General features: G+C 34.1%; 1 protein-coding gene across 1 annotated transcript; it reads right to left on the reverse strand.

The window, feature by feature from the left end:
* Positions 1–2,617: 2,617 nt before the first annotated feature.
* Positions 2,618–3,386, reverse strand: LOC129232986 (gastrula zinc finger protein XlCGF57.1-like; the record flags this gene model as incomplete). The annotated part of the gene is made up of 2 exons (XM_054867068.1): positions 3,289–3,386; positions 2,618–2,730 (listed from the first exon to the last, which is right to left on the reverse strand). Coding segments are annotated over exons 1-2 (211 nt in total), but the record flags the coding sequence as incomplete, so codon positions are not given.
* Positions 3,387–13,349: the final 9,963 nt, after the last annotated feature.

The following is a 13,349-nucleotide window of genomic DNA, read 5'->3' on the forward strand; positions in this document are numbered from 1 at the left end:
ATGTTTGCAAGGAAAAAACAGAGGGATTTTTTTAACTTCAAAACCTATTCTTTACTTCTGAAAAGCTGTGCGGTTTATAGAGAATATCGTTATATAGGTTGACGTTACAAAGGTATTCTACTGTACTAAAATACTTTCTAGAAATTAAATCGAGGAAGATGGATTTAAAAAGCGTAACCATGTAAGCACAAAATGAAATAAGTTTAAAGAATCAAAATGCGAAAGAAAATGGTTAACAATGTGAATGAAAATGAGATTTTTTGAACTTGATTTAAAAAAGGCTTGTAAGTTTTTTTCCTTTTGAGAAGCTTACCATAGGTCGAGATCATATGTCAAGATGGATCTGAAGTAAAAAATATCGCTTTTTCCAACAGTGTCAAAAAGAAAACTGTGGGACAATTCCTTCACTTTTTATTGATAAATTTAATGAAGAAAGTAGTGCCTAAATTTCAACTAAGCCTAAAAAAACTCGAGCTAAAAACGCAAATAGCTCCCACCGTAATTAAGTTAGAGCATTGAAACAAATTGCATAGAACGCAGAAAATTCTACCCTTTTCAACAATATAAAATATTAGTATGTGCAAGTAATTTTTCACCCCCATATTCGGGAATTTATGTGAAAATTGGACGTAAATTGGAATAAAAAATGAACAACTCACCGTTTTTTTTCCGAACCGGTCTACAATTTTTCTGGTGCTAAAAGGAAGATACTGTGCAAATTTCAGCAAAATCGGCCGGGTAGTTCGAGTTTTGTGCTTTTATACAAACCGACATTTTTTGCAGACTTCATTTTATACTATGTAGAGATGTTATGATATAACCAAAAACAAAAGATTAATAATAGACGCTCTTGTATGTAGTTTTTGCAATCTATTTTAAAAAGGGGAAAAAAAACTTTTATATTAGTTTGGCATTCCAATTGTTAAGCTAAATTTATATATATACATATATATATATACATACATATATATATATATATATATATATATATATATATATATATATATTAATTTGGGTAGAAATTTAATCTTTTTAAATTGTTTCCTTCTTTGCAACTGACACCGAAGGTTCATGAAATAAGATTTTCACTATCTCTTCACATAACTGAATGAAATATCACAGGATGTGATAAAAAAAAAGAGGGGGGTGAGGTCCAAGAAACTAACTTTTTACTAAAAAAGCAGTTTTCACAAGTATCATCTTCTGTATTAGCACTTTCTTGTTTAACAAAAAATGATTTAAACTATGTTCATTCTTCAAAGCTTTTTACTTCCTTTTACAAAAAAGGAAGTATTGTATTTGAGAAAAAAATTTCTGTCAAAAATTGTTACTTAATTTCCATTTTGCTCACCCTTGAATGAATGTCGAGTTTCTTTTTCGACTCAACCACACGTGGATAAGTGCCTAAGAACATAGAGACACGCAAAATATCCATTTTGACGATTCCTAAGTTAATTACAAGGAGTTATCTCATGACGTCTGTATGTGCGTATGTATGCTGCATAACTCAAGAACGGTATGTCCTAGAAAGTTGAAAATTGGTAAGTATTCTCTTAGTGGGGTCTAGTTGTGCACATCCCCTTTTGGTTGCATTTGAGTGTTTATAAAGGGTTCTTTTGCCCCTTTTGGGGGGGGGGAATCATTGTTAATTTCAATGTAAACTCAAGTGGTGTTTTAATTTGGCGGACACTTGCCGATATATCGCCAGTCGTTTGGTCGCCAAGGTTTGTCGCCAACTTGCTGACAAATTTGGAGATTTCAAAATTTTTTTTTAAAAATCTGGTTTTAATTTGGCCACTGTTGGTGATATTTAGAGAGTAAACTATTGAATAATATTGAGATTGCTAATAATGGAGAAATGATATTGAATTGGTGTAAAAGGAAGTCAAGTGATGCACACATCAACTTGTTTTTTCTAATTTTCAGAAATTTTCCCGGCTTACAGCAATGTTTCAATTTTCCCGACTATTTTACGATTCGCCGACTTTTCAGATGGATTATACTGCAATACTTACACATTGAAATCCTTTGATGAGTATTCTTTAAACTTCTATGTGAATCATTTGTGTTTCCCAAAGACTTCTCTTTACAGTCAAGAAAGATAGAATTTCTGATATGAGTCGTCGTATAAATTTGGAGATTTCTTTTTTAAAACAGTCTAGAGACAGGGCTTAAAGGAAAGAGGCTTTTCTCCAGCTATGAGTTCTCAAATGAACTTTAAGATGATTTTGTTGAAAACGATTTTTGACAGCATTCAAAATAAGAGTAAACCTACAGCATTCTTCAAACATTAATATAAAATAATAGAATTTTCTAAAGCTTTCTCAAAACAATCAAGAAACACAGTATTTCTTCCTGTAAACTTTAAGATACCTTTTTCGAGAAAACCACTTTTGGCAAAATTTACACGCACACACACACACACACAAAAAGCTGCCTATTACGAGCAGGTTTTCTCTCCAGTATGAGCATTTTTATTCAAATGAATTTGGAGACTGCATCTAAAAGTAAATTTTTCCCCACAATATTCGCAAGAGAAAGGCTTTTCTCTCGGTATGAGTCCTCAAATGAAGAAGGAGATTCGTTCTCAAAGCAAAAGCCTTTTGACAGCATTCACAACGGTAAGGCTTCTCCCCAGTATGAGTCTTTAAATGTCTCAGGAGGTTTGATTTAACAGAAAATGTCCTTTCACATCGTTTGCAGGCAAAGGGCTTCTCCCCGGTATGAGTTCTCAAATGAATTTGGAGATTCAATTTAGAGGAGAAAATCTTCCGACAATCCTCGCAAGAGAAAGTCTTTTCCCCAGTGTGAGTCTTCACGTGGATTTGGAGATTTCTTTCGTTGGAGTATGTTTTTTGACAATGTTCACAGTAAAAAGGTAATTCTGTGGTGTGCGTTCTCAAATGACCTTTGAGACTTTTTTTAGAAGAGAAAGACTTTCCACAATATTCGCAAGAGAAAGGCTTTTCTCCGGTATGAGTCCTCAAATGAAGAAGGAGATTTGTTCTCAAGCAAAAGCCTTTGGACAGCATTCACAACGGTAAGGCTTCTCCCCAGTATGAGTCTTTAAATGTCTCAGGAGGTTTGATTTAACAGAAAATGTCCTTTCACATCGTTTGCAGGCAAAGGGCTTCTCCCCGGTATGAGTTCTCAAATGAATTTGGAGATTCAATTTAGAGGAGAAAGTCTTCCGACAATCCTCGCAAGAGAAAGTCTTTTCCCTAGTGTGAGTCTTCACGTGGATTTGGAGATTTCTTTCATTGGAGTATGTTTCTTGACAATGTTCACAGTAAAAAGGTAATTCTGTGGGTGTGCGTTCTCAAATGACCTTTGAGACTTTTTTTAGAAGAGAAAGACTTTCCACAGTATTCGCAAGTGAAAGGCATCTCTCCGGTATGAGTCCAAACATGTTTAACAAGTTTTTTTTTAACAGAAAATGTCTTTTGGCACTGTTCGCAAGCAAAGGGCTTCTCCCCGGTATGAATTCTTAAATGCGTTTTAAGATTAAACTTAGAGGTAAAGGTCTTTTGACAGACTTCGCAAGAAAAAGTTGTGCCTCCAGTGTGAATTCTCAAATGGCGCTGGAGATTTCTCTTACACGAAAATGTCTTTTGACAGTATTCGCAAGGAAAAGGCATTTGTCGGGTACGAGTCCTCCGAACGAGTCGACTGTTTCAAAAAGCAAATATATTTTACCAGTATTCAAAAGGAAAGGGCTTCTGCCCTGTCCTCAATTGAAGTACGAGTATTTTATAAGAGTAAATCTTTTGACATTTATTCATAAGAGAAGGAATTTTCTTCATTATGAGTTCTTGAGCGACTCCACAAAAATTTTTAACGCAAAAAACATTTTTGACAACATTTGTTAAAACAATGTTTTTCTATAAATCTTCAAGCGATTTTGGAGACTCGATTTACTTGAGAAACGTTTTTGGTGGAGCTCAGAAATGAAAGTCATTTCTTCAGCATGCAACTTCAAATGAATTTTCAGATAAGATAACTTTTTGAAGAAAGTTTCTTGAAAGAATTCATCAATTAAAAAGCTATTCTACAGCATTTTTTATTCAAATGAGTTATATGATATCTTCTCAATGGAAAAAGTGGCAAGAATATACAAGACAAAGGCTACTTTGTAGTATGTAGCCTTAAACGAGCTTGTAGATAAACTTTTGAAGAAAAGGACTTTAGACTGCTCAAAAGAAAGAGAGTTTTTCTGCCAGTATGAATTTGTTTCAGTGGCTTTAAAGATTTATTTTATCAGAAAATGTTTTTGACAAATTTAACAGAAAAGTGTTTTTTTTTTGTTAAAACAATGTTTTTCTTTAAATCTTCAAGTGATTTTGGAGGCTTGATTTACTTGAGAAACGTTTTTTGGCGGAGTTCAGAAATGAAAGTCATTTCTTCAGCATGCAACTTCAAATGAATTTTCAGATAAGATAACTTTTTGAAGAAAGTTTCTTGAAAGAATTCATAAATTAAAAAGCTATTCTACAGCATTTTTTTATTCAAATGAGTTAGATGATATCTTCTCAATGGAAAAAGTGGCAGAATATACAAGACAAAGGCTACTTTGTAGTATGTAGCCTTAAGGAGTTTGTAGACAAATTTTTGAAGAGAAAGACTTTAAGACTTCACAAGAAAGAGAGTTTTTCTGCCAGTATGAATCTGTTCAGTGGCTAAAAAAATTTGATTTTATCAGAAAATGTTTTTGACAAAATTAACAGAAAAGTGGTTTTTCAGAAATATAATCTTCATAAGTTTAAGAAAATCACTTTACTGGAAGAAAAAACGTTTGTTTTCTCCTAATAGGATGCAGCAATTTATTTCTTTGATCAATTTTTGAATCTATCATTTAGTTCCAAAACTTCATTAGCTTTCCTTGATACTGCGGGCTGAAAAAAAGAAAAGAAAAACTGCTCTAAGTAAAAGATTATTGCTTTCTCTTTGAAAGTGTAGTATATTGTTCAATAGCAAGCAAGTACTACTTGGAACACATTCAGAGTATAAAGTTATAAATTATCCCCAAGGGCAAAATTTCAGTTACTGGATGCTGTAGCAGAGCTATTTGCAGTTCTAGAGCTTGAAACACCACTTTCTGGTGATTTAAGAAATAAGTCAAAGAGATAAAAATGATTTCCGATTTGATGGACAAGGTAGATGTATCGTTGGACAGGACACACTGGTCATATCCTACGTGCAGGTGGGTCTTGGTTTCATTTCTTTCACTCGCCATTAACCAGAGTCACAGTGCCTCAATAGTTAACTTGAATTGTCCTGCTGGAACAAACTGTCTTAACTAGTAACTAACGGTGATTTCGGTTAAAACAAATGTTGCTCAATACATCAACATTACACTGTTAAAACCAGAGGTGCCAGATGGGTGTGCTTTTTTGCCCTAGGGTGCAAAGACTGAGCCACAGGGTGCAATGGAGGCCAGGAAATAGGGTTCCGATGCCTTTTGGCACCTCAATGCATGAAAGACTTAACGAAGGAACCAATGGCTCACCAATAGACAAACCTTTTCCTCTGTAAAGATGTCTCGCTTGCACTTTGTGCTCTGACATAAGTTCAACCACTTTAATGGCGAACGAAGAAGTTACAACTTGGTTATTGGTAGTTAATTTTCACATTGAACACAGAACGAAATTGGATTGAAGTTCAAACTTTCCTGGACAAATCCTCAAAATATTGCATAAGTACAGGCATTTAATCATTGTTTAACATTTAGGGCCTTTCAACAGGCTTAGTGTTTTTAGAGTTGTGTTTCAATGTAAAATCGTATCATGGGGTGGTAATTCAAAATAGGGGCAAAACAAATTGGCGGGGGGGGGGGGGGGGGGCTAAACCGGGCCCCATGCGCCCATAGATACATCAGTCCACGGCTGTAAAAAATCATTCTTTTAGTTACAGTAGATAATATATAAAACCAATGTAGTTTCATTTTAGATTCAAGCCAAACTTCAGGGCACTGCTCCATCATGTGATCCCACGCAGCCACATAGTCTGCTTACTGTTAGTCGACACAATGATTCAAGTAATCAACCAGAAGAATTTAGACAATCAGCCATAAAAAAAAACAGGAAGAAAAGACCAATAGCTTAATTCTTTTAGGTTTATCAAACCCTCAAACACTTTCAGAGCTTAGAGTATTTATTTTCTGTTCCTAGCAGTACCAAACTGAACATATTTTAAACTCATTGTGGTAAAAGAAGCTTCACCAAGCTTTTGTCAACAAGTTTGCTATTTTCGAATCTTTTTTTTTCAAAAAGAGGCATGGATTTTTTTTTTAAACAAATAATGGTACTTCATTGGCACACCATTTGATACATAATTAATCAAAAAAAAAAAAAGAACTTTAACTATGCAACTGACATTGAAAGAAAACTTTTGCTAAAGCAAACCAAATAGGATGTCTCTTTTGATGTCATGCTCATTAAATTTATTTTGAGCCACATGATATGCAAACATTTTGTTTGAATATAATAAATATTCATCTTAAATTTTCAAGCAAAAACTAATTTGCAAAAAAAAAAAAAACTCATATTTTAAAAATCCCACTTAAAATATTGGTCAGGATGAGAAATATCACCTTGTCTTACCTTAAATATCAAAAAGCATGATTTATACAGTTAATGGGAAGCAAATTGGCTGCAATAGTTCCTGTGGCATAAAAGTGAACCAATATGTTTTGAACCTAACTTTAAATATCCTATTTTATGAACCCATCTGGCATTTCTCAAAGCAAAAAAGGGAGGGGAAGCAGAGGAAATTGGAGGGGGGAGACATAGCTTGCTGTTTGGAATTTTTGTTTAGGACCGAATCATCGCATGGCGGATCCAGGGAGAGCAGGGTTGGCCAAATTGGACCCAATTGGGTGGGCCCAATGGGTTTTTTTGAAAAAACCCATTTTAAAAAACCCATTATTTAGTCCACTTTTGGGTTTTTTTTTAAATTTTCTGAGAAGTTTTTAAAAAAATTAATTAATTTAAATACTTTTACAATTTAAACTTCTTTTTTATTTGTTCTTCACCACAGACAATGAATATAAAAAATGAATTATGAACTTTAATAGTATTTCTTAACTCTTAACGGCATTAAAAAAATACTTCAAAGATTTTAAATAAATGTATTTAACTTTTTTCTTTAACAGGTCAAAAAATAACTCAAATTATCTTGACCAAGTCCCGTCACGTCTGATTTTCTCAATATATGTAGATTGTACAGAGGAAACTAATCTGGTTAAAAGGCTTTCATTTGAATTATTTTCTGCTAACCAACATGTCACAAATCGCGAATAAACACAAGGTATATTTTTTAGAAATAAACAAATTTTTCAAATGGTTGATAGAAAACAGAACATGTACAGTATTTTCATTATCTTACGAAAAAGTTTAATATTTCTCACTCTGTACACAAAAATAGAAAAACAACCAACATAAAATTCAAAGAAATGTTTTGATTAAGCTGGAATTCAGTAAAAAGGGATTTAAACTAATTGAGGTTCTACAGTAGTTTTGCATAACAAAATGAAATACAATAAAGCAAAATGCAAAAAAAAAAATGTAGTAATTAAAAACGAACAATAGATTTTATCACTCGAGAAGTAACTTTGCTCTAACTGTTGGTAATAAAGAAAATTAAAAAATCAGAAACTTCACCATTCGTGGGTTTTTTCGTCTTTTATACTTTTCTTGTGAAAACGCTGAATTTTAACTAGTTTCCCAGCTTTTTTTACCCGAAGACAATTTTTGCACTTTGTCCATATACTTGCGCTACAATATGCTATAAGTATCCCACATTTTCCCTAAAAAGAGACAAAAAACCCCACATTTCTTTTAAAAAACCCAACTTTAGTTGGGTTTTTTTGGTTTTATTTAAAAAAAACCCAAAAAACCCTGGGTCCATGGGCTTTTTTAAAAAACCCGGGTTTTTGCCAACCCTGAGGGAGAGGGCCATGGCAACTTCCGAGAAAATTTGAAGAATAGTTGAAATCCCCTTTTTTGCGCAAAAATGCAAAAAATTTCCCTTATAATACATACAAAGTCTAACAATAAGGGAAAGAACGAGCAAGGGCTAAGGGCGCCCATATGCAAAATTTTAAGGGGGGAGGCTCAGATATTTTCCTCATAGAAACAATTTCAGTACATATTAGAGTAATTAAAAATTGAGATTTTTAATAATTTTATTCATTATTTCCTGGAGAAGAAATGTTTTTACATTTTTGAAAAGAAAAAAGTACTAAAAGCAAGGGAAGTTCTAATTTCGAAAGGGGGGGGGGGGGTTGAGTGCCCCTTGTTCCCCATATGGGTGCCCTTGGCGGGGGCCATGGCCACCCTGGAAAAGTTTCAAAAGTAGTTAAAAACCCTTTTTTAGCTACTTTCCCAGTAAAAGACAGCAAAAGAAGAAAAAAGCATGAAAGAAGGCTTAATGCATCTTAAAAATATCGTGAAAAAACAAAAAAAAAAGGCAAAAATAAATAAAATAATTGAATAAATATAGAAAAATAAAATTGGAAAGTAGGGTATTGAGATGGGGAAAAATGTCTGTCGGTCTGTCTGTCTGTCCCCCCCCCCTAATAACTTTGAATGAATAGTCCGATTCAAACAACCTTTTTTTTGTTCGAAAGATCTCGGCAAGGGCATCTCATTCCCATACTTCACTTTTTCATGTTAACTATTTTTTGTTCAATTTGAACAGTTCAAAAAAAACTTAACATTAGCGCCTACGGGGAAATTCAAGGGCAATTCCGAAGTGTGAGGCGAATTTGCTTCAAACAAACTTTGTAGGAAAAAGCGTTTGATGAAAAACTTGTATATAAAATATCTTTTTGATTTGAACAATTTTCCGTTCAATTTTGAACAGTTCAAACCCCTTAACATTAGCGCCTATGGAGGAATTGAAAGTCAATGTAGATTCCGTACTTGAAGGTGGATTTACTTCAAACAAATTTTGTTGGAAATAGCTCTTGACGCCTAACTCTAGACCTTCGACTCCGAGAATTTAGGGGCACTTGACCCCGACTGCGACTCCTGTGCCCGACAATTAATCGGACTCCGACTCCCTGACTTCGACTCTGACTTTGTAGCTTTGGCAAAAATTTATACACGGAGGACAAATGACTGACTCTGATTCTTAGATATTCGACTCCGACTCCTTTACCTCCAAAATGAGATTGACTCCGACACCGCAGCTATGGTTTTGGACTAGAGACGTACCGAGTAGCACTTTGGCCGAGTACCGAGTACTCGGCCTTTTTACTACTCGGCCGAGTACCGAGTTACCGAGTAACTCGGCCTTTCACTACTCGGCCGAGTATCCCAGTACCAATTATGTTGAAAGAAGGACCACCGACACACGTGATGAATTTTGAACTTATTGAAATAGTAGTATAGACCTCCTTGTCCATATAATAGTTTTTAAACTAAATTCCTGCTGAAATTTAACTACAAAATTTTGCAAAAATAATGTTTTTTCAAATTAAAAAATGAATAAATAAAAGGTATTGCCTTATCAAGTTGGAATTAAAACAAATTATACAAATTTATTCATTATAGGTCTTAAACATAAATAATTTTTAAAAGCAAAAAAACAAATGTGCAGGAACACTGCAGACACGTTTTCTGTGTTACAAGGATCGTCTTCTCAGTGCATAACATGTGAACTAAAGAATGTAAAGGCATACGACAAAAAATTCGACTTTTGCCGGATGCCTTTAAATCAACCAGCTCACATTTGTGCATTGAAAAAGAAATTCCTCATAACGCCAAAAACACGTGTCTGCAGTGATCCTGCACTGTGCTTCTAACGTTGTTTTATTTCCTTTTATTTTTAAAGCTAAGGTATTTTTATATATCTTATAACTAATTTTAGTTTGTAGCAAAAATTCCATATTTGTACAATTTTTAACAAAAAAGTTTTATTAACTTTCGAGACATTCAAACCAAGATTTATTCCATTGAAGTATTTCAAACTTTTTTTAATCCTCAAAATTTAATTTGAATTGTAAATGGTTGCAGAAAATTATATATACTTGAGCTTTTTTGTAAATTTTAATATATTTAATTTTTTGCAACTACTCGGTATTGGCCGAGTATCTGATCAAAATTTGGCCGAGTACCAAGTACTCGACATATTGGCCGTGTAGGCCGAGTACCGAGTAGTTACCGAGTACTCGGTACATCTCTAGTTTTGACTGTGAAATAATTATTGTTGATCTGACTTGTTTTTATTTTTATGCTAAAGTTTTAATTTAGGTATTCAGTTTTCGGTGAATAAACTCGAAGTCATTTATGTTTCTACATAAAGATATGCGCAGACGATTTTTTTTTTGACAGTGAAAATTATTTCTTTAAGTTGACATTTTGTTATTTTTATTTATTTTGGTAAGCACATTAATTCATTTAAAAATTGTTTTTGGCAAGAGGAGGAAAAGAAACGATTTTTTTTTTTGATATGATGAATTTATTTTGATGAGCTTATTAATTTTAATTAATATTTTTTGGTTTTGAAAGCTGTTAAAGATTTTTTTAATGGAAAAAGGTGTATTAGCTGCTTTGTTTAAAAGTTGCTGCTATTTTTTTTTTTTTTACGCATCTAAATTTTTTAGATAAGTGAGAAATATATATATTTAATTCCTAGAAATCAGCTTAAAGTATTTTAAAATTATGTGTGAAAAAATTTGCGATTTTAGCTATTTTTGAGAATATTTATCAGGTACTCGAAAGTAGTATGGATATACAGGAAAGTAGGCTCGTCTAGTTCTAGACAGAACTTCTTGTTTAGATCTAAATATAAAAAAAACCCTATTATTCCTTGAAGTCTAACAAGAATAACAAAAGAAGGGGCGTCTTAATGAGTCAGGATTTAAAGTTTAGTCAACAGTGCAGCATAGCTAGTAACAAAGCCAATAAGATGCTTGGGTTTATCAATAGATCTATTTCAAACAAATCTAAAGTTATTCTGCCCTTATATAGAAGTTTGGTAACACCTCATTTGGAGTATGCTGTTCAGTTTTGGTCTCCTTATCTTAAGAAAGACATTAATGTATTGGAAAGGGTTCAAAGGCGAGCTACAAGGCTAATAAATGAACTTTCCCACTTAGATTATGATTCCAGGCTTAGAAGGCTAAAAATATACAGTCTTGAGCAAAGAAGAGACCAGAGGGGACATGATTCAGTTGTTTAAAATTATTAAAATGAAAGATGTTACGGGGCTGAAGTTTAGCACTGAAAACAGGAGAAGGGGTCATTGTTTTAAGCTATTGAAATCTCAGGCTAACATGGATATTAGGAAAAATTATTATTTTAGCAGGGTAGTGGAACCTTGGAACAGCTTACTGGAAGAGGTGGTAATGAGCAAGGGAAGGCCATTGATCTTCACTGGGGATTGTAAATTTAGTAGCACCAGCCTAGCTGGGCTTAGAGCCTGTTGCTGGTTGTCACTTTGAATATAAAAACAAGGTCAAGGAGCAATAAAACCACACTGAGGAAGTTTCAAGTATAGTTGTTTAAACCCTCTTTCCTAGCTTAAATTGAAAAAAAAAAACTTCACTGTAATTCATGTGAAGTCTAAAAAGATCGAATGGAAACAATGCCAGAGGAAGGGCATGGCCACCCCACGAAAATTTCAAAAATATCAAGTGTATACCAAATATTTGGGTTCATTTAACATAATTGGCTCATCTTGATAAATGTGTTTACTTCCCCCATGGGGAAAGAAAAGGGATATGTGTTAGTAAGTGTCTGATAAAAAATTATACATTTAATGACTGTGCATTAAGTTTAAGTTACATTTAAGTTTTAACCAGGCTTTATGCAGTGCTATGTAATTATTCTTCAATCTCTTTATAATACTGGACCCTCCAAACCACTCCTCTTGTTACTATTACCAAAGATCGTCTACAAACCACGTTTTGAAAAATAACTTGTAAAAATTCCAGGGAAGGATCTTCCACCTATCATTTTCGCCAACATCGTTCAAGATTGGCCTAAATTTTGTTTTAGCGCTTAAGTTTCAAATGTTTCCAGAGGAGAACTCCTCCCTCCCTCACATCATCGAAAGTTTTCTAGAATTAAGTTTCTGGAGCTTCAATTTCGAAAAATTGCTAGTCCTCTAAAAGTTACTCATGAATCATGGATTGCCTACATTTGCAATTTAAGAGTTTAATTTTGAAAAAATTTGGGAGTGGACCTCAGAATCTCTTCAACCCCTAACCTTACCAAGATAGTCTAGAATGCGTTTTTAAGTCTATAAATTAGTAAAATTTCCTGGCATGGGACTTCTAATCTCTCCTCCCTTTACCATCACCAAAAATAGTCTAAAACAGCATTTTTAGAGCTACAACTTCTGGGGGAGCGCTCCAAACCTCTTCTCCTCTCATTACCAAAGATAATTAGAATGCATCTTTAAGACTACAAATTAGAAACAATTGTTGGTGTGGGCTTTCGAATTCCTCATCCACCTATCATCATGAAAAGATCCTACTAAACTGCGTTTTTGGCTCTACAATGGCAAAAAAAAAAAAAAAAAAAAATCTGCCCGAGAAACCCCAAACCTCCCTCTTCTTAACATAATTGGAGATAATAGATACTGTTTGCGTTTTTAAGGTTGCAATTTCGAAAAATGGGTGCGCGGGGGAAAGGGGGGGGGGTGCGCTTAAGCCCTTAATATTACAAAAGACAGTTAAAATGCATTTCTAAGATTACAAGTAAGAAAAATTTTCTTAGATGTGCCCTCAAATCTCTCCTCCCTCTAACATCATCAAAGATCGTTTAAAACTGCATTCTTAGAGCTACTATATTTCCAAAAATAGACAGGGGAGCGCAACCGAACCTCTTCTCCCGTAACATTACCACTGATCGTCTAAAATGCATGGGGTAAGACTACAAATTCAAAAAATGTTCCCCCTTCACTTCGAAGTTAATGTTATACTTACGGTTGGTACATATCGGCTACATTTTAAATCAGAAGTCCCATACAGTCTCCTCAGAAACACCGTACTGATTACAGGAATACCACTTTTAGGCGACGATATATGCACACGTTTGATAAGGAAAGGGGTTACAGCCTTTATGTTAAACTTAAGGCACCTAGTGAAAATACCTTTAAAAACCCACTATTTAACTTGGGCTACATTAATGTTCGTAAAATTCAAAAATTTTCTTAAGCATCGTATTTTTCTAAATGGCCCCCTTCGAGAATTTTGTCTGGATCCACCCCTGAATAATAGGTTCAGAACGTTTTTAGGCTAAATCCCCCCCCACCACCCATAACTGACAGCAGTGGCGCTGCAAAAGGGGGTTTTGGGGGTGAAACCCCCCCCCAAGAGGCATTGGTTTTAACATAAATGC

Source organism: Uloborus diversus, unplaced genomic scaffold (genome assembly GCF_026930045.1).
Source record: "Uloborus diversus isolate 005 unplaced genomic scaffold, Udiv.v.3.1 scaffold_1456, whole genome shotgun sequence".
Lineage (NCBI taxonomy): Eukaryota > Metazoa > Arthropoda > Arachnida > Araneae > Uloboridae > Uloborus > Uloborus diversus.